Genomic DNA, 26,356 nt, shown 5'->3' with positions numbered 1-26,356 from the left:
TGGGATTGAGGTTGACCAAGAGGAGGTTTTAGCAATTTTGGAAGATCTGAAAATAGATAAGACCCCTGGGCCAGATGGGATTTATCCTCTGATTCTCTGGGAAACCAGGGAGGAGATTGCAGAGCCTTTGGCTTTGATCTTTATGTCAACAGGAGTAGTGCCAGAAGACTGGAGGATAGCAAACGTTGTTCCCTTGTTTAAGAAGGGGAGTCGGGACAACCCTGGTAATTATAGGCCAGTTAGCCTTACTCTGGTTGTGGGTAAGGTGTTGGAAAAGGTTATAAGAGATAGGATTTATTATCATTTGGAAAGGAATAATTTGATTGGGGATAGTCAACACAGGTTTGTGAAAGGTAGGTCATGCCTCACTAACAATATTGAGTTCTTCGAGAAGGTGACAAAACAGGTGGATGAAGGTAAAGTAGTTGGTGTGGTGTATATGGACTTCAGAAGGCATTTGATAACGTTCCACAAGATAGGCTATTGCATGGAATTTCGGGATTGAAGGTGATTTAGCGATTTGGGTCAGAAATTGGCGAGCTGAAAGAAGGCAGTGGGTGGTGGTTCATGGGAAATGTTCATCCTATAGCTCAGTTACCAGTAATGTACTGCAAGGATCTGTTTTGGGTCCACTGATGTTTATCACTTTTAGAAATGAGATGGATGTAAAAAGAAGTAACAGGAATGCGGAGTACTGGGCTAATGGTAAAATTCTTGGCAGTGTCGATGAACAGAGAGATCTCAGTGCCCAGGTGCATAAATCCCTGAAAGTTGTCACACAAGTTGATAGGGTTGTTAAGAAGACATAGGGTGTGTTGGTTTTTATTGGTAAGGGAATTGAGTTTCGGAGCCAAGAGGTCATGCTGCAGCTGTACAAGATACTGGTAAGACCACACCTGGAATATTCCAACAGTTCTAGTCACCGGATTATAGGAAGGATGTGGAAGCTTTGGAAAGGGTTCAGAGGAGATTTACTAGAATGTTGCCTAGTATGGAAGGAAGGTCTTATGAGGAAAGGCTGAGGGAACTGAGGCTGTTTTCGTTGGAGAGAAGAAGATTGAGAGGTGTCTTAGTCGAGACATATAAGAAAATCAGAGGATTAAGTAGGGTGGGCAGTGAGAGCCTTTTTCCTCGGATGGTGAAGGCTAACACATGGGGACATAGTTTTAAATTGAGGGGTAATAGATTTAGGACAAATATTAGAGGTAGTTTCTTCACTCAGATAGTAGTAGGGGGGTGGAATGCCTGCCTGCAACAGTAGTAGACTCACCAACATTAAGGGCATTTAGAACAAAGAACAAAGAAACTTTACAGCCCAGAAACAGGCCCTCAGCCCTCCAAGCCTGAGCCAATCCAAATCTACTGTCTAAACCTGTCGCCCAATTCCTAAGCAGCTGTATCCCTCTGCTCCCCACCTACTCATGCATCTGTCCAGATGCATCTTAAATGAATTTACCGTGCCTCCCTCTACCACCTTTGCTGGCAACGCGTTCCAGATGCCCACCACCGTCTGTGTGAAGTACTTGCCGCGTGTATCTCCCTTAAACTTTCCACCTCTCACCTTGAAAGCGTGACCTCTCGTTCACCCTGGGGAGAAAGCTGATCTCTATCCACCTTGTGTATACCCTTCATGATTTTGTAGACCTCAATCAGGTCCCCTTCAATCTCCTTTTTTCTAATGAAAACAAACCTAACCTACTCAACCTTTCTTCGTAGTTAGCACCTTCCATACTAGGCAACGTCCTCATAAACCTTCTCTGCACCCTCTCCAAAGCATCCACATCCTTTTGGTATTGTGGCGACCAGAACTGTACACAGTATTCTAAATGCGGCCGAACCAATGTCTTGTACAATTTTATCATGACCTGCCAGCTCTTATACTCAATACCCCATCCAATGAAGGCAAGCATACCATATGCCTTCTTGACCACTCTATCCACCTGTGCAGCAACCTTCAGGGTACAATGGACCTGCACTCCCAGATCTCTCTGCCCATCAACTTTTCCCAAGGCTCTTCCATTCATTGTATAATTCGCTCTAGAATTAGTCTTGCCTAAATGCATCACCTCACATTTATCTGCATTGAAATCCATCTGCCACTTTTTCACCCAACTCTCCAGTCTATCTCTCCAGTCTATCTATATCCTCCTGTATTCTCTGACAGTCCCTTATGCTTTCTGCTACTCCACCAATCTTCGTGTCATCTGCAAACTTGCTGATCATACCAACAGTGCCCTCTTCCAGATCATTCATGTATATTACAAACAACAGTGGCCCCAACACTGACCCCTGTGGAACACCACTGGTCACCTTTCTCCATTTCGAGAAACTCCCTTCAACTACTACTCTCTGTCTCCTGTTGTTCAACCAGTTCTTTATCCACCTCGCTAGAACACCCTGCACACCATGTGACTTTACTTTCTCCATTAGTCTACCATGAGGAACCTTGTCAAAGCCTTACTAAAGTCCATGTATATGACATCAACAGCCTTTCCTTCATCTATCAACTTGGTCACTTCCTCAAAGAACTCTATTAAGTTGGTAAGGCAGGATCTCCCCCACACAAAACCATGTTGCCTATCACTGATATGCCCATTCTTTTCTAAATATAAATAGATCCTATCCCTCCTTCTCTAGCAACTTCCCCACCACCGACGTCAGGCTCACTGGTCTGTAGTTACCCAGAATATCCCTACTACCCTTCTTGTACAGGGGGACAACATGAGAAACCTTCCAGTCCTCTGGCACCTCACCTGTATTTAGGGATGCCACAAAGATATCTGTCAGGGCCTTAGTTATTTCTTCTCTCACCTCCCTCAGCAATCTGGGATATATCCCATCCGGTCCTAGGGATGTGTCCACCTTAACAACCTCTAGCCTACCCAACACATCTTCCCTACTTATGTCAACATGATCCAGACTAATCAAACTTCTATCTCTAATCTCAAGATTCATCATGTTTCTCTCCTCGGTGAACACTGATGCAAAGTAATCATTCAGAATCTCACCCATTCTCTCAGGTTCGACCCACAGCCTTCCTTCATTATCCTTTAGTGGACCAATCCTTTCTCTAGTTACCTGCTTGCTTCTTATATAAGAATAAAATGCTTTTGGAAATCTCCTTAATTCTTGCACTAAAGTTATCTCATGACTCCTTTTAGCCTATTTAATTAGGCATTGGACATACATATGGATAATAATGGAACGCTGTAGATTAGATGGGCGTCAGATTAATTTCACAGGTTGGCATTATGTGAAAGGACTGTACTGCACTGTAATGTTCTACGTTCTATGTTTATAGATTTGTACAGCACAGATGCCTTTGATCCCACTGAGTCTACGTTAGCTCTTTCAGACAGCAGCCTAGTTAGATCCACTTCTCTTTTGCCCATATTCCTGCAACATTACTCTACTTTAAATATTTATTCCTTTCCTTACTGAAAATTATAACTGAATCTGTCATCACCACCAATTAGGTAGCACATTGCAAATGCCAAGTACTCATAAACAAAAAATTATTGCAAATACTGCAAATCTAAAATAAGAAAAATAGAAAATGCTGGAGAAACTCAGACAGACAGCACCAATGGAGAGAGAAGCAGAGTTAATAGGCACAGTTCTCCAGAAGCAGGGATTATTTAATCAGGCAGGAGAATGCCAGGTGGTTTCTGCTTCAATTAAGTCGATGGAGGAAAGCATCTTCCTCTTCCATCCATTGAGATCTTCAAATGGACAATGTCTCAGCCTAACAGCAGTGGGCAGACTACAGGGGAGTTCTTGGAAAGGGGATTTCTTCATTCAACAGTCAATTCCTCACTCCTCTCCAGCAATCTCTTTCCCACCTTTACTCAGCTGCAACCTCATCTCTTCAATGAATGTCACCTTTCATGGGTATATCACTCCTCCTGACACTGCCTGCACCGTAGAACTGCTGACCTCTGATTGGGAGCTCCTTGATTCCTCGAAAAGACCATCCCAATGGAGGCATTCAAAGACTCTCATTGTTCTCGAACCAATAGGTGAGATACCCATATCCTTAGTGTGACACAGTGGCTCAGTGGTTAGCATTGCTGCCTGATAGTGCAAGGGACCTGATTGTTCTCGAACCAATAGGTGAGATACCCATATCCTTAGTGTGACACAGTGGCTCAGTGGTTAGCATTGCTGCCTGATAGTGCAAGGGACCTGGGTTCAATTCCACCATCAGGTATTGTGCAAACTTCACACAGACATTCTCATTGTGCCTGTGTGGGTTTCCTCTGGGTGCTGTGGTTTCTTCACATGGTTCAAAGATGTGTAGGTTAGGTGGATTAGCCATGGGAAACATAGGGTTACAAAAATGGGTGGGATGCTCTTCAGAGGGTCAGTGTGGACTTGTTGGGATGAACAGCCTTTTTCCACATTGTAGAGATTCTATGATCCTATATTAAATATCACACAAACAGGTTTGTGAGCTTTTATCAGTTCTGGGTGGTTTTAGGCATACCTTCTCTTTGTTTACTCTCAAAGGGTAGAATTTTATACTCTACTTGCTGCCAGGCTTGTAGGTGAAGTTGTGGAAGGATGTAATGTTACGTGGTCAGCCTTCGGACTGCCCTCTGACTTGAGCTGGACCTATCTGTCGTGTTAACTGGGCGGGCGAGGACAAAGGTACCATTCTCACCCTCACTCTAGTTGAAGCCCTTAAGCAGCTGGGCCCCAATTTTGAAGCTGCTGAGAAGACTCCAGGGGATGATGGATGATTTGGTGCAGTCGGCTGTTCAGGCCATGGGCAGGAACAGAGTGCCTAATACAAAGAGTCCCCTTTTAACAATGGGCACATTCCACAAGGTCTACCTCCACGAAAGCTCTCTCCACTCTCCAACCTTTCTGTCAAGTCCCCAGCCACATGTGCCTGCCCACCTACACCTCACCCCACCCCATCTTCAACCCCCTACCAGCTATCACTTCTTTGTTGTATAGTCATTAGAATGTTAGAAAGCTTACAGTATCGAAAGAGGCCATTCAGCCCATCCTGTATGCACTGACTAAGTAAACTTACTGCCACTCTAGTTCCACGTACTAGCACCTTATCTATACCTTCAGGGGCAGATTCAAGTTCCACTGAATTAAGTAGAAGATTCCTGCCTTAACCATCAAACGAGACAGTGAATTCCAGTCACTCAGCACCCTGAGTGAAAAAGTTTCTTGTCACGTCCCCTCTGATCCTGCTACCTATCACCTTAAATCTATGTCTCCTGATAAACGACCTTGCCACTGAGGAAAAACAGTTCTTACCTCTTCGTGGAGTCTGAGGAGATAGGGGAAGCGCTAAATGAATATTTTTCATCAGTATTCACATTTTAAAAAGACAATGTTGTCAAGGAGAATACTGAGATACAATCTACTAGACTGGACGGGATTGAAGTTCACAAGGAGGAGGTGTTAGCAATTCTAGAAGGTGTGAAAATAGATAAGTCCCGTGGGCCGGATGGGATTTATCCTGGGATTCTCTGAGAAGCCAGGAAGGAGACTGCTGACACTTTGGCTTTGATCTTTATGTCATCATTGTCTACAGGAATAGTACCAGAACACTGGAGGATAGCAAATGTTGTCCCCTTGTTCAGGACGGGAAATAGAGACAACCCTGGTTATTATAGACCAATGAGCCTTACTTCAGTTGAGGATAAACTGTTGGAAAAGGTTATAAAAGATAGGATTTATAATCATCTTGAGAGGAATAAGTTGATTAGGGATAGTCAACACACTTTTGTGAAGGATAGGTCATTCCTCACCAACCTTATTCAGTTCTTTGAGTTGGTGAACAAGCAGGTGGATGAGGGTAAGGCGGTTGATATGGTGTATATGGATTTCAGTAAAGCATTTGATTGGTTCCCCACTGTAGGCTATTGCACAAAATACAGAGGCATCGGATTAAGGGTGATTTAGTGGTTTGGATCAGAAATTGGCTAGTTGAAAGAAGACAGAGGGTGGTGGTTGATCGGAAATGTTCATCCTGGAATTCAGTTATTAGTGGTGACTCACAAGGATCTGTTTTGGGTCAACTGCTGTTTGTCATTTTTATAAATGACCTAGATGAGGGCATACAAGGATGAGTTAGTAAATTTGTGGATGACACTAAGGTCTGTGGAGTTGTGCATAGTGTGGAAGGATATTGCAGGTTACAGAGGGACATAGATAAGCTGCAGAGCTGGGCTGAGAGGTGGCAATTGGAGTTTAATGCAGAAAAGTGTGAGGTGATTCACTTTGGAAGGAGCAACAGGAATAAAGAGTATTGGCCTAATGGTAAGATTCTTGGTCGGGTGGATGAGCAGAGAGATCTCATTGTCCATGACCATAGAACCCCGAAAGTCGCTACCCAAGTTGATAGGGTTGATAAGAAGACATCCGGTGTGTTAGCTTTTATTGGTAGAGGGACTGAGTTTCAGAGCCATGAGGTCATGCTGCAGCTGTACAAAATTCTGATGCAGCCAGTTCTGGTCACCGCATTGTAGGGAGGATGTGGAAGCTTCAGAAAGGGTGCAAAGGAGATTTAGTAGGATGTTGCCTGGTATGGAGGGAAGGTCTTATGAGGAAAGGCTGAGGGACCTGAGGCTGTTTTTGTTTGAGAAAAGAAGGTTGAGAGGTGACTTTATTGCGACATATAAGATAATAAGAGGGTTAGATAGAGTGGACAGTGAGAGCTTTTTTCCTCAGATGGTGATGGCTAGCATGAGGGGATATGGCTTTAAATTGAGGGGTGATAAATATAGGACAGATGTCAGAGGTAGTTTATTTACTCAAAAAAGTAGTAGGAGCATGGAACCGCCTGCCTGCAACAGTAGTAGACTTGCCAACTTTAACGGCATTTAAATGGTCATTGAATAAACATATGGATGAAAATGGAATAGTGTAGGTTAGATAGGCTTCAAACTGGTTCCACAGGTCGGCACAACATCAAGTGCCGAAGGGCCAAACTGTATTGTAATGTTGTGTTCACTCCTCAGCCTCCTTGAAGGAAAACATTCCCTAGCCTATTTAACCTTGCCTCAAACCACAATTATCCATGCCTGGTGACACTTTTGTCAATCTCTCTCTAGAACAATTCTGTCCTTCTTGTAATGTGGTACAGACCTGTATGCAAAACTCCAGCTGTGAACAAACTAGTGTTTTATACAGCTGCAACGTTCTCTTCCTGCTGTTACATTCAATACTGCACCCAATGAAGGCATTCGTCTCATGCAACTTCTTTACCACCTTATCTACCTGTTCTGCCACTTTTAGGGACCCATGGACATTGACTCAGGTGTCTAACTTCCTCTAACCCTCTCAGTCCCCTTCCATTTATCGTGTATTCCCTTGCTTTGTTTCCCTCTCATAACGTTCTGAAAGAGTCACAGTGGGACCTGCCAGAAGCTGATGATGTCACACAGTCTCTGGGTGGAGGAGAGCCTGACATATTGTCTCTGATAGTCTTTGTAATTATGGTTAACTTGCAGCTATTGCTATTTTGCAATAAACTGCAACTTGTTATTAAGATAAGCATTTCATCTCATTAAAACTCAGTTGTAGTTCATCCACCAATAATTAGACAGGCTGTTAGCACAGAGAGAATGATTTGTGGCAGCTTGATCCCAGCCCCACCTCGTCAGTCATAGAGAAGTTCAGTAAGGGAACAGACCTTTCACTTCAATCATCGATGCCAACCAGCTATCCTAAACTGATCTAATCTCATTTGCCAGCATTTAGCACATATCACTCTAAACCTTTCTTATTCACGTACCCATTTGGATGTTCTTTAAATGTTGCAATTGTACCAGCCTCCACCACTTCTGGCAGCTCATTCCATACACACACCACCCTATGCATGAAAAAGTTCCTCCTCAGGACCATTTTAACTCTTTCTCTTCTCACTTAAACCTATGCCCTCTAGTTTTGGACTCTCCTACCCTGGGCTATTCTCCCTATCCATGCCTCTCATGAGATTGTAAAATTTTCCAACGTTCTTTCAGCCTCTGACGCTCCAGGGAAAATAGTCCCAGCCTATTCATCATCTCCCTATTGCTCAAATCCTCCAATCCCAGCAACATCCTTGTAAACCTTTTCTGCACCCTCTCAAGTTTAACAAATTCTTCCCTATAGCAGAGAGACCAGAATTGAAAGCAGTATTCTAAAATACACCAATGCCCTGTGCAGGTACAACATGACATCCCAACTCCTATAATTAATGCACTGACCAATGAAGGCAAATATGCCAAATGCCTTCTTCACCTGCGACTCCACTTTCAAGGAACTATGCACCTGCACCCTAGGTTTCTTTGTTTGTCCACACTCCCCTGGGCACTATCCATTAAATGTAAAAGTTCTGCCCTCGTTTGGCTTGCCAAAAAAAAAACACACTTCACATTTATCTAAACTAAACACCATTTGCCACTCCTTGTGGTTGACAAAGCAACATGAGACACCAATCCCTCCTGGTTGTAGAATCCTGCACATTTACATGGTCCCAGACTCCAGGACTTTGAATCCATGGACTGCTTGTAGTTCCAGTTCTGGCATAGGAACAGGAGTAGGCCTTTCAGCCCGTCAAGCCTGTTCCACCTGGAATGAAATCATGGTTGGTACATATCCTTTAACAACTTTGCTAAGGAAAAATTTATCAATTTCAGATTTAAAGTTAATGGCTGATCCTGTATCCATTTCCATTTATGGAAGAGAGAGTTCCTACTGTGTGTAGAAGTGCTTCCTAACATCTCCCCTGAATGGTCTAGCCCTAATGCTCAGACTATGCTCTCCAGTTCCAGAATCCCCTATCAGTGGAAATAGTTAGTGGGCGGCACGGTGGCACAGTGGTTAGCACTGCTGCCTCACAGCGCCAGAGACCCGGGTTCACTTCCCACCTCAGGTGACTGACTGTGTGGAGTTTGCACGTTCTCCCCGTGTCTGCGTGGGTTTCCTCTGGGTGCTCCGGTTTCCTCCCACAGTCCAAAGATGTGCAGTTCAGGTGAATTGGCTATACTAAATTGCCCATAGTGTTAGGTAATGGGTAAATGTAGGGGTATGGGTGGGTTACGCTTCGGCGGGGCGGTGTGGACTTGTTGGGCCAAAGGGCTGTTTCCACACTGTAATGTAATCTAATCTAGTTTATCTTTACCAACCCTGTTTTTCCTGTTAATATCTTGAAGAGTTTGATCAGCTCATTCCTTCACCTTATAAACTCTAGAGGAAACAGGCCTAATTTGGAAAAACTCGCTCATTACTTAACCTTTGAAGTCTACGTGTCATTTGTATAAACCCACATTGTACTCCATCCGAGGCTAATATATCCTTCCTGAAATGTGGTGTCCAGAGTTGATTTGATTTATTATTGTCACATGTACCAAGATACAGTGAAAAGTATTATTTTCCATGCTATCTAGATAAATCATACCTTACATTAGTACATCAGGATAATAGAACAGAACGAAGACTATAGTGTTACAGCGACAGAGAAGGTGCAGAGAAAGATCCACTCCAATATATGAGAGGTCTGTTCACAGGCCACACAGTCATAAGTCTGATACCAGTGGGGATTCTGTTGATACCCGTTTTCAAACTTTTGTAACTTCTGTCTGACAGAAGAGGGTAGAAGAGAGTATAACTGGGGAATGTTTGACTATGTTGACTGCTTTCCTGAGGCAGAGGGAAGTGCAACTGGAATCAATGGAAGGAAAGTTGGTTTTGGTGATGGACTGGGCTGCAGTCATAACTCTTTAATTTCTTGCAGTCCTGGGCAGAGCAGTTGCCAGACAAAGCTGAGATGCATCCAGATAGAATGCTGCCTCTACAAAATTTGGTAAGTTACTGTGGGCATGCAGAATTCCCTTTGCCTTCTGAGGAAATATAGCTGTTGGCATGTTTTCTGGATTGTAGTGTCAATGTGGACAGACAGGATAGATTGTTAGTGATATTTACTTCTCGTAACTGGAAAATCTCGACCACCTCTACCTCAGCACCATTGATACAGACAGGGGTGTGTCCTCCACTCTGCTTCCTGAAGTCTATTACCAACTCCTTTTTTTTGCTGACATTGGCTCTAATCTGTCAGTCATCTTCTTGAACTCTGTCTCATCGTTGTCTGAGATCTGACCCACTACAGTGGTGTCATCAGCAAATATATAAAATGGATTTAGAGCTGAATTTGGCCACACAGTTGGAGTGTATGAGGAGTTGGCAATTATTGTGGAGTAAATACTGTTTCTTATCCTTACTGATCTGTTCACATTACATCAAGTGGAGTGTAACCAGGGTTTTGTATAACTGTAGCATAACGTGTGCATCCTTATACTCCAGTCCTCCAGATAGAAAGGCCAGCATTCTATTAGTTTTGCTAATTATCTTCTGCAGCTGTTCGTGACATTTTAAACATCTATGCATCTGAATCCCCAAGTCACTCTAGACACCCACTGTAGTTAACTTCATACTATCGAGAAAGCTTTCTAACCTCACCTTCATTAGTCCAAAGTAGATCATCTTACACCTGCTTACATTGAACTCCATCTGCCACAGTTTTGCCCATTCACTTAGTCTATCAATAAATCTTTGTAAGTTTATGCTATTATCTACACTGTTAATAATGCCATTTAATTTTGTGTCTTCAGCAAATTCAGATTTATGACTTTCTATTGCATTATCCAAGTGATCAATAAATGATGTGAATATTCAAAGCCCTAACACAGATCCTCATGGGACACCACAGGCCACATTCTGCCAATTTGAGAACCCACCCCTTGGTCCCACTTTGTTGCCTCTACTTAACCAATTTCCATGTCAGTAATTTTCCCTCAATTCCATGGGCTTCTACCTTAGTTAACAGTTTCTTATGTGGGATTATATCAAGTATGTTCTACAAGTTCCTTATAAACAAGATCCATTGACATTCCCTTATTCACTACCTTAGTCAACTCTCCATAAATTCAGTGAGGTTTATCAGCATGACCTACCCGTTATGAATCCATGCTGGCTCTTCCTGACTACTGAATATGTTTAAAGTGTTCAGTTACCCATCCTTAATTAGAGGGTCCAACAATTTTCCCACCACAGATATTAGACTAACTGGTCTATAATTCCTGGTTTTCCATCTTTGTTCTTCTTAAAAAGTGGAATGGCATGTTCAGCTTTTCAATCCAGCAGGATGGCTCCTATATCCAGATAACTCTAAGATTATAGTTAGGGTATCTCTAATGTGCTCCCTTACTTCCTGAACACCTTGGATGGAAACCATCAGGTCCCAGGGATTTGTCACTCTTTAATTTCATCAATATAGATCTGTTACTTTTGTTAGTTTAATTTAGCCCCCATTTCTGATTCACTATTAATTTCCTCAGGATATTTGGCAAGCTAACCTCCTTTGCTGGGGGTGGGTGGTGGGGCAATAGAGCAAGGGGTGGGAGAATAGGAAAGTTTGCAGATGACGTGAAGATTGGTCAGGTGGTTGACAGTGAGGGGAAGGTCTATGGGAGGATATTACAAGCTTTGAGAAGATTTGTAGCTCAGGTTCTGGTTCTGGATGTAAGCAAAATTGGCTGAGAGTGGATTTGTTTGACATATGTAGGTTATGAGGGCATGGACAGGGTGAATAGAAACATGCAAGAACTGTAACAAACACTACGTTGGACAAACAGGCAGAAAATTAGCCACCAGGATATATGAACATCAATTGGCCACAAAACAACATGACCCTTTCTCACTAATATCCTTACATACAGATAAAGAAAGACACCACTTCGACTGGGACACATCCATCCTAGGACAAGCCAAACAGAGACATGTACGAGAATTCCTAGAAGCATGGCGTTCCAACCGAACTCTATCAACAAACATATTGAGTTAGACCCCATCTATCAACCCCTGAGAAAAAGAACAGGAAATGACATCACCACTGAAAATGATGTCACCACAGGAAATTATGTCACCAACCCAAAGAAACCTGAACATATAAATAGAAAGCAGGAATCATGTATACTACTTCACCTGAGGCCCACTGAAGATGTTACCTAGTAGGGTGATGAAACATCTGGAAATGAACCTCCCAACTCAGCGAGCAAACCTACATCCAGGATAAAAACAAATTGGTCAGATAGGCAAATCAGGGGTAAATGGGATGTAACCCTGATAAATGTGAGGTGATGCACTTCGGAAGAAGGAACAAAACAACCGAGTACACAATAAATGGCAGGACAACCAGAAGCTCAGAGAAACAGAGGGATCTTGGGCTACTTGTCCGCAGATCCCTGAAACTGGCAGAAGTAGTTAACAGAGTAGTTAAGAAGATATACAGGACACTTGCCCTTATCAGTCATGACATAGATTATCAGAGGAGAGAGATTTTGTTGTAGCTGTGCAGAACTTTGGTCAGGCCACAGCTGGAGAAATGTGTGCAGTATTGGTCATCACACTGCAAGGAGAATGAGTCTGCACTGGAGGGATTGTAGAGGAGATTCACCAGGATGTTGCCTGGGACGGAGTGTTCCAGGGATGAAGAGAGGCTGGATTGGGTACGGTTGTTTTCTTTAGAGCAACGTTGGCTGATAGTGGACTTGATTGAGGTATGTCGTTTATGAGGCATGGATAGTGTGAATAGAAAACAGTTGTTCCCTTAGTTGAAGGATCAATAACAAGAGGCATCATTTTAAGGTGAAAGGCAGGAGGTTAGAGGGTGGTGGGGGCCTGGAAAGCATTGCATAGGAGGACAGTTGAAATGGGAAACCACACAACCTTTAGAAAGTACATGGAAAAAGCACTTAAAATATAATGACATTCAAGTCAATGAACGAAGTTCTGGAAAGTGTAGACTTAGAGTAATTTTTTTGTCATTATAAACTTAATGGACTGAAGGACCTCTTCTGTATTGTGTGATTGTATGCTCAAACTTTAATTCTAGATTTTTATTGAATATGAATTCCAGCACAGCAGGGTTCAAATCCAGGTCCTCAAAACATTACGTGAATCTACGAATTTATAGTCAAAAAATGTGGCATTGATAAATCACAGCAAGTCGGGCAGCATCTGAGAAGCAGGAGTTTAAATGTTTCAGGCATAAGCCCTCAGAGGAAGGACTTATGCCCAAAACATCAATTCTCCTGCTCCTCAAATGCTGCTTGACCTGCCGTGCTTTTCCGGTGCCACATTTTTCGACTCTGATTTCCAGTTTCTGTGGTCCTCACTTTCCTCTATGAATTTATAGTCTAGTGATCACACTACTAGGTCACGATCATTAGGTGGGGACAGAAAGTCATGCCTCTAGCTGGTTTAACACACTTTGTGGTGTTATGATTTGGAGGTGCCGGTGTTGGACTGTGGTGGACAAAGCTAAAAATCACAACACCATAACCTGTTGGACTATAACCTGGTGTTGTGTGATTTTTAACTTTGTGATGTGAAGTGACTCTGGAGCTGCTGTGAGCCATCCTGGTAGATCTCAAAGACATTACCTCATTCCTGGGTGTTGTCCCCAGAATTGAACTCAATAAAATCCAGCCAGTCACAGATTTACATCTTTCAGAATATTGTAAATGGCAACATTCAATCACAAATGTTGAACGTGATGTATAAAAGAGCCAATGGGATAGATTCCAATCAATCAAAATGATGATATCTGAAAACAATTAAATACAAAGATTTTCCCATGGAAAATAAATTATCAAATTCACAAGTTAGTCCCCGCTATGGTTAGCCATTCTAGTCTCCTCATAGCCTCATTGAGTCCCCACATACTTTCAATGTCTCATTAATCTAAACTTCCAATACCAGCCAATACCCTTGAGTTTAGAAGACTGAGAGGGGATCTGATTGAAACGTATAGGATTATGAAAGGATTGGACACTCTGGCAGGAGGAAACATATTTCCGCTGATGGGGGAGTGTCGAACCAGAGGACACAATTTAAAAATACGGGGTAGACCATTTAGGACAGACATGAGGAGAAACTACTTCACCCAGAGAGTGGTGGCTGTGCGGAATGCTCTGCCCCAGAGGGCAGTGGAGGCCCAGTCTCTGGATTCATTTAAGAAAGAATTGGATAGAGCTCTTAAAGATAGTGGAGTCAAGGGTTATGGAGATAAGGCTGGAACAGGATATTGATTGGGAATGATCAGCCATGATCATATTGAATGGCGGTGCAGGCTCGAAGGGCTGAATGGCCTACTCCTGCATCTATTGCCTATTGTCTATTGTCTATTTCCACCCATTTGGGAAGTTCTTCACTGTCTGATTCTCATCCCTATCCTGCCCAAGTTGTGACCTCTGATTCCTTTTCTGAGAATCTTCTGTCAATTTGTCTCGCATCAAATGGAACAAATTACCATTGTCACTTTTTTTTTATTCACTCAAGTGATGTGGGCATCAAAATTTAAAGTAACTGACAGAACTTCAAGCTGTACGTTATTATATTCATTCACATCTCCAAGCTCAGAGGGTGCTCCATATTTTAGGAGCTAGTGGGAACAAGACTATTACTGACTGCCTTATTCATGGCTGAGCCTAGCTCCAGTTTCACAATGATCAATTCCCTCCACATATTTTTGATTCCTGGAAACCATGCATACATGGCCATAGCATGACAATGACTCAGTTCTGCACCCTCCCTACTGCCTTCACCACTTTTACCACACTGTACACAACCCTTGCAACATTTACAAACACAGCCTGTTATGGGCAATGCAAATCATCAGGGATATGGTTGAGGGTAAGGCAGGGACTAAATCAAACTACAGTTGGAGGGGAAGTTAAAGTGCTGTATCCCCCGCAGTGCCCACCTCTCCCTAAAAGCATCAAGAGCATTGGTGGAACTGCGTGCTCTCTCTCCAATGACAGCCTGGCTCATAGAACATAGAACATAGAACAATACAGCACAGAACAGGCCCTTCGGCCCACGATGTTGTGCCGAACGTTTGTCCTAGCTTAAGCACCTATCCATGTATCTATCCAATTGCCGCTTAAAGGTCACCAATGATTCTGACTCTGCCAATCCCACAGGCAGCGCATTCCATGCCGCCACCACTCTCTGGGTAAAGAACCTACCCCTGACATCCCCCCCCCCCCCCCCATACCTTCCACCCTTCACCTTAAATTTATGTCCCCTTGTAACACTCTGTGGTACCTGGGGAAAAAGTCTCTGTCTACTCTATCTATTCCCCTGATCATCTTATAAACCTCTATCAAGTCACCCCTCATCCTTCGCCGTTCCAATGAGAAAAGGCCATGCACTCTCAACCTATCTTTGTACGACCTATTCTCCATTCCAGGCTACATCCTGGTAAATCTCCTCTGCATCCTCTCCAAAGCTTCCACATCTTTCCTAAAATGAGGCGACCAGAACTGCACACAGTACTCCGAATGTGGCCTTGCCAAGGTCCTATACAGCTGCAACATCACCTCGTGACTCTTGAATTCAATCCCTCTGCTAATGAACGCTAATACACCATAGGCCTTCTTACAAGCTCTATCCACCTGAGTGGCAACTTTCAAAGATCTATGAACACAGACCCCAAGATCCCTCTGCTCCTCCACCTTACTATGAACCCTACCGTTAACCCTGTATTCCGCATTCTTATTTGTCCTTCCAAAATGGACAACCTCACACTTGACAGGGTTGAACTCCATCTGCCACTCCTCAGCCCAGCTCTGCATCATATCTAAGTCTCTTTGCAGCCGACAACAGCCCTCCACCAATCTTCGTATCGTCTGCAAATTTACTGACCCACCCTTCAACTCCCTCTTCCAAGTCTTTAATAAAAGGCTCGAATGTAACCTTGGAAGAGGGGCAGGCAGTTGGCAGAGGTGACCCTCCAGAGCCCACTGCCTGCACCTGTTTATAGCCAGCCTGGCCAGGCCCAGGAGCAGACTTATGAAGATGTCCTCTGACCTGCCCGCACCCTTCTGCACCAAATATCCAGAGATTAAGAGCATGGAGGTGAAGTCCAAACAAAAACACAAAAGATTTTAATGCACAGCAGTTTTATCTGAGGCATTTAATTCAAAGCATTAATAATTAGCTTATAGAAGTTGTGAAACTGACCGTATTCTGGCATGTTGGAGATTGCACTGTGTTCCTCTTTATGATACAGAGTTATATTGAATGTTGCTTTCATTGCTGGTTCATCAAAGCATGGAAATGCTTTTCTGGCATCAGTAGGCTGCATCTGAGTTGTTGCAATAACTCTGTATTAATAAAGGAAGCAGATCAGACATTAGTCATTGCAGGGAAATTCAAAATTATGATGTTGTACTTTATATTTATCTTATGTTTGCAATAACCATTTTCTCCCAAAGTTTATTTATTATTTTAAATGGCAGTCATTGAATGATTGGAAGGAGACTATTTTCAGGACCCACCAGATAACTGATCCCCAACAGCTTCCATCAACTACGGCATCATTCACAGATCTGGGTTCCTTTCCTCCAGCCTGTTGGAAGCCTGTTGCCAACACTCGGTGCAGCCTTGATGACCAACTTGAAAAGCATTTAAATTAGCCCAATGTAACTGAATAGCAAAGGATGAGGTAGGATTTACAGTTTTATTCCTGAACATCTCGCAATATTCTGAGACAATCTGCACTTTATACTTTGGGATAATGGTTGCCGTGAGTGGGAAAATGTTTACCAAATCCACGTATTTTCATCAGATGCAATAATTCATGGGCTAAGGATTTCTTTTTGAACTGGCTGTGGGCCTAGAGGAGCAGGAAGCCCTTTTTTTAGTTTTTTTGAAGGTGCTTTACATTTTGGCACCTTATGATTCCTGCACCAGGAGTGGATTGTGGGGATGGAGTCAAAGGAGACCCTTTTTTGGTCTGTATATTTATTTATTTTTATTCTTCCCCAGAATAACATGGACTTTAGTTTTGTTCAAGAAATTCGGAAACTTTTTTCTGTTTCCATTGAGTAGACTGCACTTTACTCTGTATTTTACCTGGTGCTGTCCCTATCCAAGGGGACATTTGAGATGTCTTGACTTTTTCTTTTCTGTCTTTAATTTTAAAAAAGAATGGAAGAACATTCTTATCCACATTCATCTCATCCCATGCCTTTCCCATGCCCCCGTCCCCATTCAAGAAAATGCTCTCCTCTCCCAGGTGAAAAGTGCAGCATTTTACCGTTTTCAATCACACTCTTTCTTCCTTCCTCCTCCCCACCTCCCCCCCCCCCCCCCCCCCAACCACCACCCTCTCATCCCCATTTCACCTTCTATTAAATTAAAAATCATTATATAAACATAACTCGTTGTTGTGCTTATACCTTCTGTAATCCACAATGGCCTAAAATTTGCTGTCGCAGTGATGTAGATTCTAGTGGCATCACACTAATTTATGAACAGATCGAACTATGAATTCAGGTGAGCACAGTTTTATGGTTAAACAGATAAACCCAAAAATTGCATTCTGAGATCCAATGTAATCTAATTTATGAGATCCATTAGTTCCACCATTAGCTTTGGGACCATGGAATGCTTTGTGGAGGAAAACTAAATGGAATTGATTAATATAGACACTTTATTGTTCAGTTTCTGGTAAACAATTGGCATTTATATTTGAACAAATTCATGGCTGTCTTTCTAAAGATGGTTCATGTGTCTCATTAAAATTTTCTATCATCATGGTCAAAGTTTTGAATTTCATATTCACCAACAGCAATCAGGCCCAGTCTGTTCAACTTCTCCTCATAATAGAAATTCATCTCAGGAATCATTCAAGTGAAATTTCTCTAAACTGTTTTTAACACATTGAAATCCTTTCTTAAATAAGGAGATCAAAACTGTACAAAGTTTTTATGACCATAAGTTCTATCTTATGGTCTTATTTCCAATTGTGGCCTCATCAAAACTATACAATTGTAATTAAACATTTATTTTCCATTCCTTATTGATAAACAACAACAATCCTTCTTGGACACTTGCTATATGTGTATTCTGTTTTATTTACTGATCTGCTCTGAAACTCAAAATTATTTTGAGATGAATCACAAGAGCCTCCAAACTGCAGGCAGAGTTGAGCTGAGCCATATGATTCGCTGTTAGTCACAGTGAGATTTGGAGGCTTTGCAAAGAGACCTGAACGTTTAATCTCTTTTAATGGGAGTGTATCAGTATTATAAAGTTCCCAAGATTCAAAATTCTCCAGATCCTGGAAAGTTATTACTGGATTGGAAAATGACAAATGTAAACACCTCTATTCAAGAAAGGAGGGATAAAGAAACTTTTGTGCAGTTGGTCTAATATATGTCATTTGGAAAGGTACTGTGTTTAGAGGGTTGTGGCATATTATAGAAGAGTATAAAGGCAGTAGGAGTATACCTAAGAGGGAAATCAGGAGGGTAAAAAGGGGACATGAGATAGCTTTGGCAAATAGAATTAAGCAGAATCCAAAGGGTTTTTACAAATACATTAAAGACAAAAGGGTAACTAGGGAAGAAGGGCTTATGCCCTAAACATTGATTCTCCTGCTCCTTGGATGCTGCCTGACCTGCTGCGCTTTTCCAGCAACACATTTTTCAGCTCTGATCTCCATCATCTGCAGTCCTCACTTTCTCCTAGAGAATAGGGCCCCTCAAAGATCAGCAAGGCAGCCTTTGTGTGGAGCCGCAAAAAATGGGGGAGATACTAAACGAGTATTTTCATCAGTATTTACTGTGGAAAAGGATATAGAAGATATAGAATGTAGGGAAACAGATGGTGACACCTTGCAAAATGTCCATATTACAGAGGAGGAAGTGCTGGATGTCTTGAAATGCATAAAGGTGGATAAATCCCCAGAACCTGATCAGGTGTACCCTAGAACTCTGTGGGAAGCTAGCCATTCTTTAGAGAAGTGATTGCTGGGCCTCTTGCTGAGATATTTGTATCAACAATGGTCATAGGTGAGGTGCCGGAAGACTGGAGCTTGGCAAACATGGTGCCACTGTTTAAGAAGGGTGGTAAGGACAAAGCCAGGGAACTATAGACCAGTGAGCCTGCCGTTGGTGGTGGGCAATTGTTGGAGGGAATCCTGAGGGACAGGATGTACATGTATTTGGAAAGGCAAGGACTATTAGGGATAGTCAACATGGCTTTGTGTGTGGGAAATCATGTCTCACAAACTTGATTGAGTTTTTGAAGAAGTAACAAAGAGGATTGATGAAGGCAGGGCAGTAGATGTGATCTATATGGACTTCAGTAAGGCATTCGACAAGGTTCCCCATGAGAGACTGGTTAGCAAGGTTAGATCTTACAGGGAGAACTAGCCATTGGATACAGAACTGGCTCAAAGGTAGAAGACAGAGGGTGGTGGTGGAGGGTTGTTTTTCAGACTGAAGGCCTGTGACCAGTGGAGTGCCACAAGGATTGGTGCTGGGTCCTCTACTTCTTGTCATTTACATAAATGATTTGGATGTGAGCATAAGAGGTACAGTTAGTAAGTTTGCAGATGACACCAAAATTGGAGGTGTAGTGGACAGCGAAGAGGGTTACCTAAGATTACAACAAGATCTTGACCAGGTGGGCCAGTGGCCTGAGAAGTGGCAGATGGAGTTTAATTCAGATAAATGTGATGTACTGCATTTTGGGAAAGCAAATCTTAGCAGGACTCATACACTTAATGGTAAGGTCCAAGGGAGTGTTACTGAACAAAGAGACCTTGGAGTGCAAGTTCATAGCTCCTTGAAAGTGTAGTTGCAGGTAGATAGGATAGTGAAGAAGGCATTTGGTATGCTCTCCTTTATTGAGTACAGGAGTTGGGAAGTCATGTTGCAGCTGTACAGGACATTGGTTAGGCCACTGTTGGAATATTGCATGCAATTCTAGTCTCCTTCCTATTGGAAAGATATTGTGAAACTTGAAAGGGCTCAAAAAAGACTTACAAGGATATTGCCATGGTTGAAGAATTTGAGCTATAGGGAGAGGTTGAATAGGTTGGAGCTGTTTTCCCTGGAGCTTGGGAGGCTGAGGGGTGACCTTATAGAGGTTTACAAAATTATGAGAGGCATGGATAGGATAAATAGACAAAGTCTTTTCCCTGAGGTGGGGGAGTCCAGAACTAGAGGGCATAGGTTTAGAGTGAGAGGAGATAGATATAAAAGGGATCTAAGGGGCAACTTTTTCATGCAGAGGGTGGTGCCTATATGGAATGAGCTGGCAGAGGAAGTGGTGGAGGCTGGTACAATTACAGCATTTAAAAAGGCATCGGGATGGGTATATGAATAGGAAGGGTTTGGAGGGATATGGGCCAAGTGCTGGCAAATAGGACTAGATTAAGTTGCGATATCTGGTCGGCATGGATGAGTTGGACTGAAGGGTCTGTTTCTATACTGTACATCTCTATGACTCTATAACTCTAAGAATGGTTCCAGAAATAAGAAACTTCAGTGATGAGGATAGTTTGTAGAAGTTGGGACTGTTCTCCCTGGCGAGAAGAAGGCTAAAGGGATATCTGACTGAGGCTTTCAACATCATGAGACTGGCAAAATGAAGTAGGTAAAATGAAGCTGCTCTCATTCACAAAAGAAAACAGAAGAAGAAGACAATTTTCTGATTCAGTATGTGGATGTACTCACTAGAGAAGGTGCAAAACTTGACCTACTCTTGGGAAATAAGGCAGAGCAGGTGACTGAGGTGTCAGTGGGGGAGCACTTTGGGGCCAGCGACCATAATTCTATTCATTTTAAAATACTGATGGAAAAGGATAGACCAGATCTAAAAGTTGAAGTTCTAAATTGCGGAAAGGCCAATTTTGACGATATTAGGAAAGAACTTTCAAAAGCTGATTGGAGCAGATGTTCGCAGGTAGAGGGACGGCTGGAAAATGGGAAGACTTCAGAAATGAGATAACAAGAATCCAGAGAAAGTATATTCCTGTCAGGGTGAAAGGGAAGGCTGGTAGGTATAGGGAATGCTGGATGACTAAAGAAATTGAGGGTTTGGTTAAGAAAAAGAAGGAAGCATGTGTCAAGTATAGACAGGATAGATTGAGTGAATCCTTAGAAGAGTATGAAGGCAGTAGGAGTATACTTAAGAGGGAAATCAGGAGGGCAAAACGGGGACATGAGATAGCTTGGCAAATAGAATTAAGGAGAATCCAAAGGGTTTTTACAAATATATTAAGGAAGAAAGGGTAACTACAGAGATAATAGGGCCCCTCAAAGATCAGCAAGGCGGCCTTTGTGTGGAGCCACAGAAAATGGGGGAGATACTAAATGAATATTTTGCATCAGTATTTACTGTGGAAAAGGATATGGAAGATGTAGACTATAGAGAAATAGATGGTGTCATCTTGCAAAATGTCCAGATTACAGAGGAGGAAGTGCTGGATGTCTTGAAATGGTTAAAGGTGGATAAATCCCCAGGACCTGATCGGGTGTACCCAAGGACACTGTGGGAAGCTAGAGAAGTGATCACTGGGCCTCTTGCTGAGATATTTGTATCATCGATAGTCACAGGTGAGGTGCCGGAAGACTGGAGGTTGGCAAACGTGGTGCCACTGCTTAAGAAGGGTTGTAAAGACAAGCCAGGGAACTATAGACCAGTGATCCTGACGTCAGTGGTGGGCAAGTTGTTGGAGGGAATCCCGAGGGACAGGATTTACATGTATTTGGAAAGGCAAGGACTGATTAGGGATAGTCAACATGGCTTCGTGAGTGGGAAATCATGTCTCACAATCTTGATTGAGTTTTTTGAAGAAGTAACAAAGAAGATTGATGAGGGCAGTGCAGTAGATGTGATCTATATGGACTTCAGTAAGGCATTCGACAAGGTTCGCCATGGAAGATTGATTAGCAAGGTTAGATCTCATGGAATACAGGGAGAACTAGCCATTTGGATACAAAACTGGCTCAAAGGTAGAAAACAGAGGGTGGTGGTGGAGGGTTGTTTTTCAGACTGGAAGCCTGTGACCAGTGGAGTGCCACAAGGATCGGTGCTGGGTCCTCTACTTTTTGTCATTTACAATAAATGATTTGGATGCGAGCATAAGAGGTACAGTTAGTAAGTTTGCAGATGACACCAAAATTGGAGGTGTAGTGGACAGCGAAGAGGGTTACCTCAGATTACAACAGGATCTGGACCAGATGGGCCAATGGGCTGAGAAGTGGCAGATGGACTTTAATTCAGATAAATGCGAGGTGCTGCATTTTGGGAAAACAAATCTTAGCAGGACTTATCCACTTAATGGTAAGGTCCTGGGGAGTGATGCTGAACAAAGAGTGCAGGTTCACAGTTCCTTGAAAGTGGAGTCACAGGTAGATAGGATAGTGAAGAAGGCGTTTGGTATACTTTCCTTTATTGGTCAGAGTATTGAGTACAGGAGTTGGGAGGTCATGTTGCGGCTGTACAGGACATTGGTTAGGCCACTGTTGGAATACTGCGTACAATTCTGTCTCCTTCCTATTGGAAAAATGTTGCGAAACTTGAAAGGGTTCAGAAAAGATTTACAATTATTTTGCCAGGGTTGGAGGATCTGAGCTACAGGGAGAGGCTGAACAGGCTGGGGCAGTTTTCCCTGGAGCGTCGGAGGCTGAGGGGTGACCTATAGAGGTTTACAAAATTATGAGGGACATAGATAGGGTAAATAGGCAAAGTCTTTTCCCTGGGGTCGGGGAGACCAGAACTAGAGGGCATAGGTTTAGGGTGAGAGGGGAAACACATAAAAGAGACCTAAGGGGCAATTTTTTCATGCAGAGGGTGGTACGTGTATGGAATGAGCTGCCAGAGGATGTGGTGGATGCTGGTACAATTGCAACATTTAAGAGGTATTTGGATGGGTATATGAATATGAAGGGTTTGGAGGGATATGGGTTGGGTGCCGGCAGGTGGGACTAGATTGGGTTGGGATATCTGGTCGGCATGGACAGGTTGGACCAAAGGGTCTGTTTCCGTGCTGTACATCTCTATGACTCTAGGTTTAAAGTGATGTGCAAACAAAGCAAGAATGATGTGAAAAAAAAGTCTTTTTACCCAGTGAGCCACTGTGGAATGGGAGGAAACTGCCATCCTTACCTGGTCTGGTATGTGACTATCGAACACATCAAAGTGGTTAACTCTCAACTGCCCACTGAGTAATGAAGGTAAAAACAATGACTGCAGATGCTGGAAACTAGATTCTGGATTAGTGGTGCTGGAAGAGCACAACAGTTCAGGCAGCATCCGAGGAGCAGCAAAATCGACGTTTCGAGCAAAGGTCCTTCATCAGGAATACAGGCAGAGAGCCTGAAGGGTGGAGAGAGGAGGGTGGGGGTGGGGAGAAAGTAGCATAGAGTACAATAGGTGAGTGGGGGAGGGGATGAAGGCGATAGGTCAGGGAGGAGGGTGGAGTGGATAGGTGGACAAGCAGATAGGCAGGTGGGACAAGTCATGGGGAGAGTGCTGAGTTGGAAGTTTGGAACTAGGGTGAGGTGGGGGAAGGGGAAATGAGGAAACTGTTGAAGTCCACATTGATGCCCTGGGGTTGAAGTGTTCCGAGGCGGAAGATGAGGCGTTCTTCCTCCAGGCGTCTGGTGGTGAGGGAGCGGCAGTGAAGGAGGCCCAGAACCTCCATGTCCTCGGCAGAGTGGGAGGGGGAGTTGAAATTTTGGGCCACAGGGCGGTTTGGTTGATTGGTGCGAGTGTCCCGGAGATGTTCCCTAAAGCGCTCTGCTAAGAGGCGCCCAGTCTCCCCAATGTAGAGGAGACCGCATCGAGAGCAATGGATGCGATAAATGATATTAGTGGATGTGCAGGTAAAACTTTGATGGATGTGAAAAGCTCCTTTAGGGCCTTGGATAGAGGTGAGGGAGGAGGTGTGGGCACAGGTTTTGCAGTTCCTGCGGTGGCAGGGGAAGGTGCCAGGATGGGAAAGTGGGTTGAAGGGGGGCGTGGACCTGACCAGGTAATCACAGAGGGAACGGTCTTTGCGGAAGGCGGAAAGGGGTGGGGAGGGAAATACATCCCTGGTGGTGGGGTCTTTTTGGAGGTGGCGGAAATGTCGGCGGATTATTTGGTTTATGCAAAGTTTGGTAGGGTGGAAGGTGAGCACCAGGGGCGTTCTGTCCTTGTTACGGTTGGAGGGGTAGGTTCTGAGGACAGAGGTGCGGGGTGAACGAGATGCGTTGGAGGGCATCTGAGTAATGAATGCTGGCCTAGCCGGTGACACCCCCATCCTATGAAAGAATAAAGAAAAAAAAGATACTGCCTGAAAATGTGCCAAAAGCAGGTTCACCCCAGGCTTTCAAAAGCCCACTGGATGATCATTTGGATAGGAATTGTCTGCAGGGATATGAGGAAAAGGCAGAAGGTTGACATTAGATGAGAGAAAAGGAGTAAAAACAATGACTGCAGATGCTGAAAACCAGATTCTGGATTAGTGGTGCTGGAAGAGCACAGCAGCTCAGGCAGCGTCCAAGGAGCAGCGAAATCGATGTTTCAGGCAAAAGCCCTTCATCTAGATGAGAGAAGCAGTGCAGGAATGATGGCCAAAAGTGTCCTGCTCTTTAACTATTCTGTGATTGTGTGGAGATAGGGACCTCCCGTGTCAGACTGAGGTGGTAGTGAATACCTTGTCTAAAAGGGTCTTTGGAGTTCTCATCTCGGGAGAGCAGTGGAGGCTGGGTCACCAAATAAAGTCAAAGCTGAGTTAGACGAATTTTAAACTGACACGGGTGGGGGCCAGGGGTTTGTTTGGGACTATGGAGCAGGCGAGTGGAGTTTAGATGACAAAGGCAGCCATGATCTTATTGCATAGCGGAATGGGCTGAATGGCCTCCTCCTGTACAGGATCGACCAGGAATTTCTCCGAGGATTTGTCCTGTCCTGTCTTCTGCTAAGGCAGCAAACGAATCAATATTTGAAACAATGGAAAAGGGTTACAGCAGAGAGAACCAACAGCGAGGTTCAATGGAAACTCTCTGTACATCGGAGTGTTGTTTCCAAGCGTTATACCGAGTTCGGTTCGCTCCCGAATATCTCTGCGGTGGCAATTCCCCGAGCAGGGTTCGGTGCCGGGATCGACTTGGGTCGGAGACCAATAGGTTGGGGCTGGTGCTGGGGGTGGAGGTGGATAGAGCAGGGTAGCCTGGATTGTATGGGCAGGAGAGGAGGCCGAGTGGTCTCCTGTTATCTCACTACTCCCAGCGAAATAGCCTGGGATCGGAGCCAGGAATTTCTCCTGGATATGCCCTTAGATTTTACTGGGATTTTCCACTGCTCCATTCATTGGGAACAGAACCGGAGCAGATGGGCCGAGCGGGGTCTCGGAGCCTGGACACACTCACCTGACGTGGCCGGTTTCATTGACATAATTGCTCCGATAAAATCCCCTCAGATCATCCGCCAAGGCGCCTTCGAACTGGGTATGGAGAGAGTAGTGGTTCCCCTTGGAGAGCGGATTGGACAGTTCGATCACCAGGAACTGGGTTTTATTGTGGAGCCACCAGCGGTGCAGGGTCGGGACAGGAGGGGAACCGGCCCCTATAGCCCGCAGCTCGGGGTTAATCACCTTCAACTTGTGGCTGTGCACAAGGATCAACTTCGTCGCCTGTTCGCAGCGGAAATACACCGTGGAGTTACCCGTGAAATAGTAACCTTTCACCGGGTCCTCGTCCAGCCGCGGCCACAAGGTCACCTCATAGTGATCGGGAATCAAGTCCCCGGGCAGGCGGTACCTGTCCCAGGGCTCGGTGCCCGGTGCCGGGGTCTCGGTGCCCGGTGCCGGGGGCTCGGTGCCCGGTGCCGGGGGCTCGGTGCCCGGTGCCGGGGGCTCGGTGCCGGTCCCGGGACGGTCGGGCTGCTGTGCCTCCGAGTTGTTGGCCTTCTCCTGAGCATAAACCACGGCCAGGGCGATGATGGTAACGGCGGCTGCGGCAGCGAGCACGACTCCTGTGAACAGCACCGCCTTACTGATATAAAACCCCTTCCCCATCCCGGGCCACAAAGTTAAACACAGCAGGAGTGGGGCTGCAGGCTGCTGAGCGGACGGTTGGCTTTTATTGGAAACTGGTTAATGGTTGAGTGATTAAGTAGAGAGTGCACTGCTGTGGGCTGAACTTGGGAAACATCTGGAATCACTTTCTGACAGTCTGAAACTTGAACCCGAACAACAACTCATTGCAAGCGCCTTGTGCAAGCTGAATGTGGTCAGGGGGGAGGGGGAGAAATAGGACTGACTGCGCAAAGGCTAGAAATCCCAGGGGTTAGGGTGAGAGTTTGTGGGATATAGGTGTCTCTGGCTGGCCCAGTATTTATTGCCTGACCCCAGTCGCACCTTGAGAAGGTGGGGTGGAGCTGCCTTCTTGAACCGCTGCAGTCTATCTGCTAAATAAAAATGGAAAGAACTGCAAATGCTGTAATTCAGAAACAAAAACAGAAGTTGCTGGAAAAGCTCAGTAATTCTGGCAGTATC

The 26,356-nt window shown here is 44.2% G+C and overlaps 1 protein-coding gene across 1 annotated transcript in view; it reads right to left on the bottom strand.

Annotated features, from left to right (window-relative positions):
- Positions 1-26,006, bottom strand: part of anpepb.1 (alanyl (membrane) aminopeptidase b, tandem duplicate 1) — a 94,855-nt gene extending 68,849 nt beyond the window's left edge. Inside the window, exons 1-2 of the mRNA XM_072565462.1 lie at positions 25,230-26,006; positions 16,036-16,178 (exon numbers count right to left, since the gene is read on the bottom strand). Of these exons, the coding sequence (XP_072421563.1) occupies positions 16,036-16,178; positions 25,230-25,876 (790 nt within the window). The 5' untranslated portion in view covers positions 25,877-26,006. The remainder of the gene's footprint in view (positions 1-16,035; positions 16,179-25,229) is intronic.
- Positions 26,007-26,356: the final 350 nt, after the last annotated feature.

Source organism: Chiloscyllium punctatum, chromosome 48, assembly GCF_047496795.1.
Source record: "Chiloscyllium punctatum isolate Juve2018m chromosome 48, sChiPun1.3, whole genome shotgun sequence".
Taxonomy (NCBI): Eukaryota; Metazoa; Chordata; class Chondrichthyes; order Orectolobiformes; family Hemiscylliidae; genus Chiloscyllium; species Chiloscyllium punctatum.
This window is presented reverse-complemented; position numbering and strand designations above follow the sequence as displayed.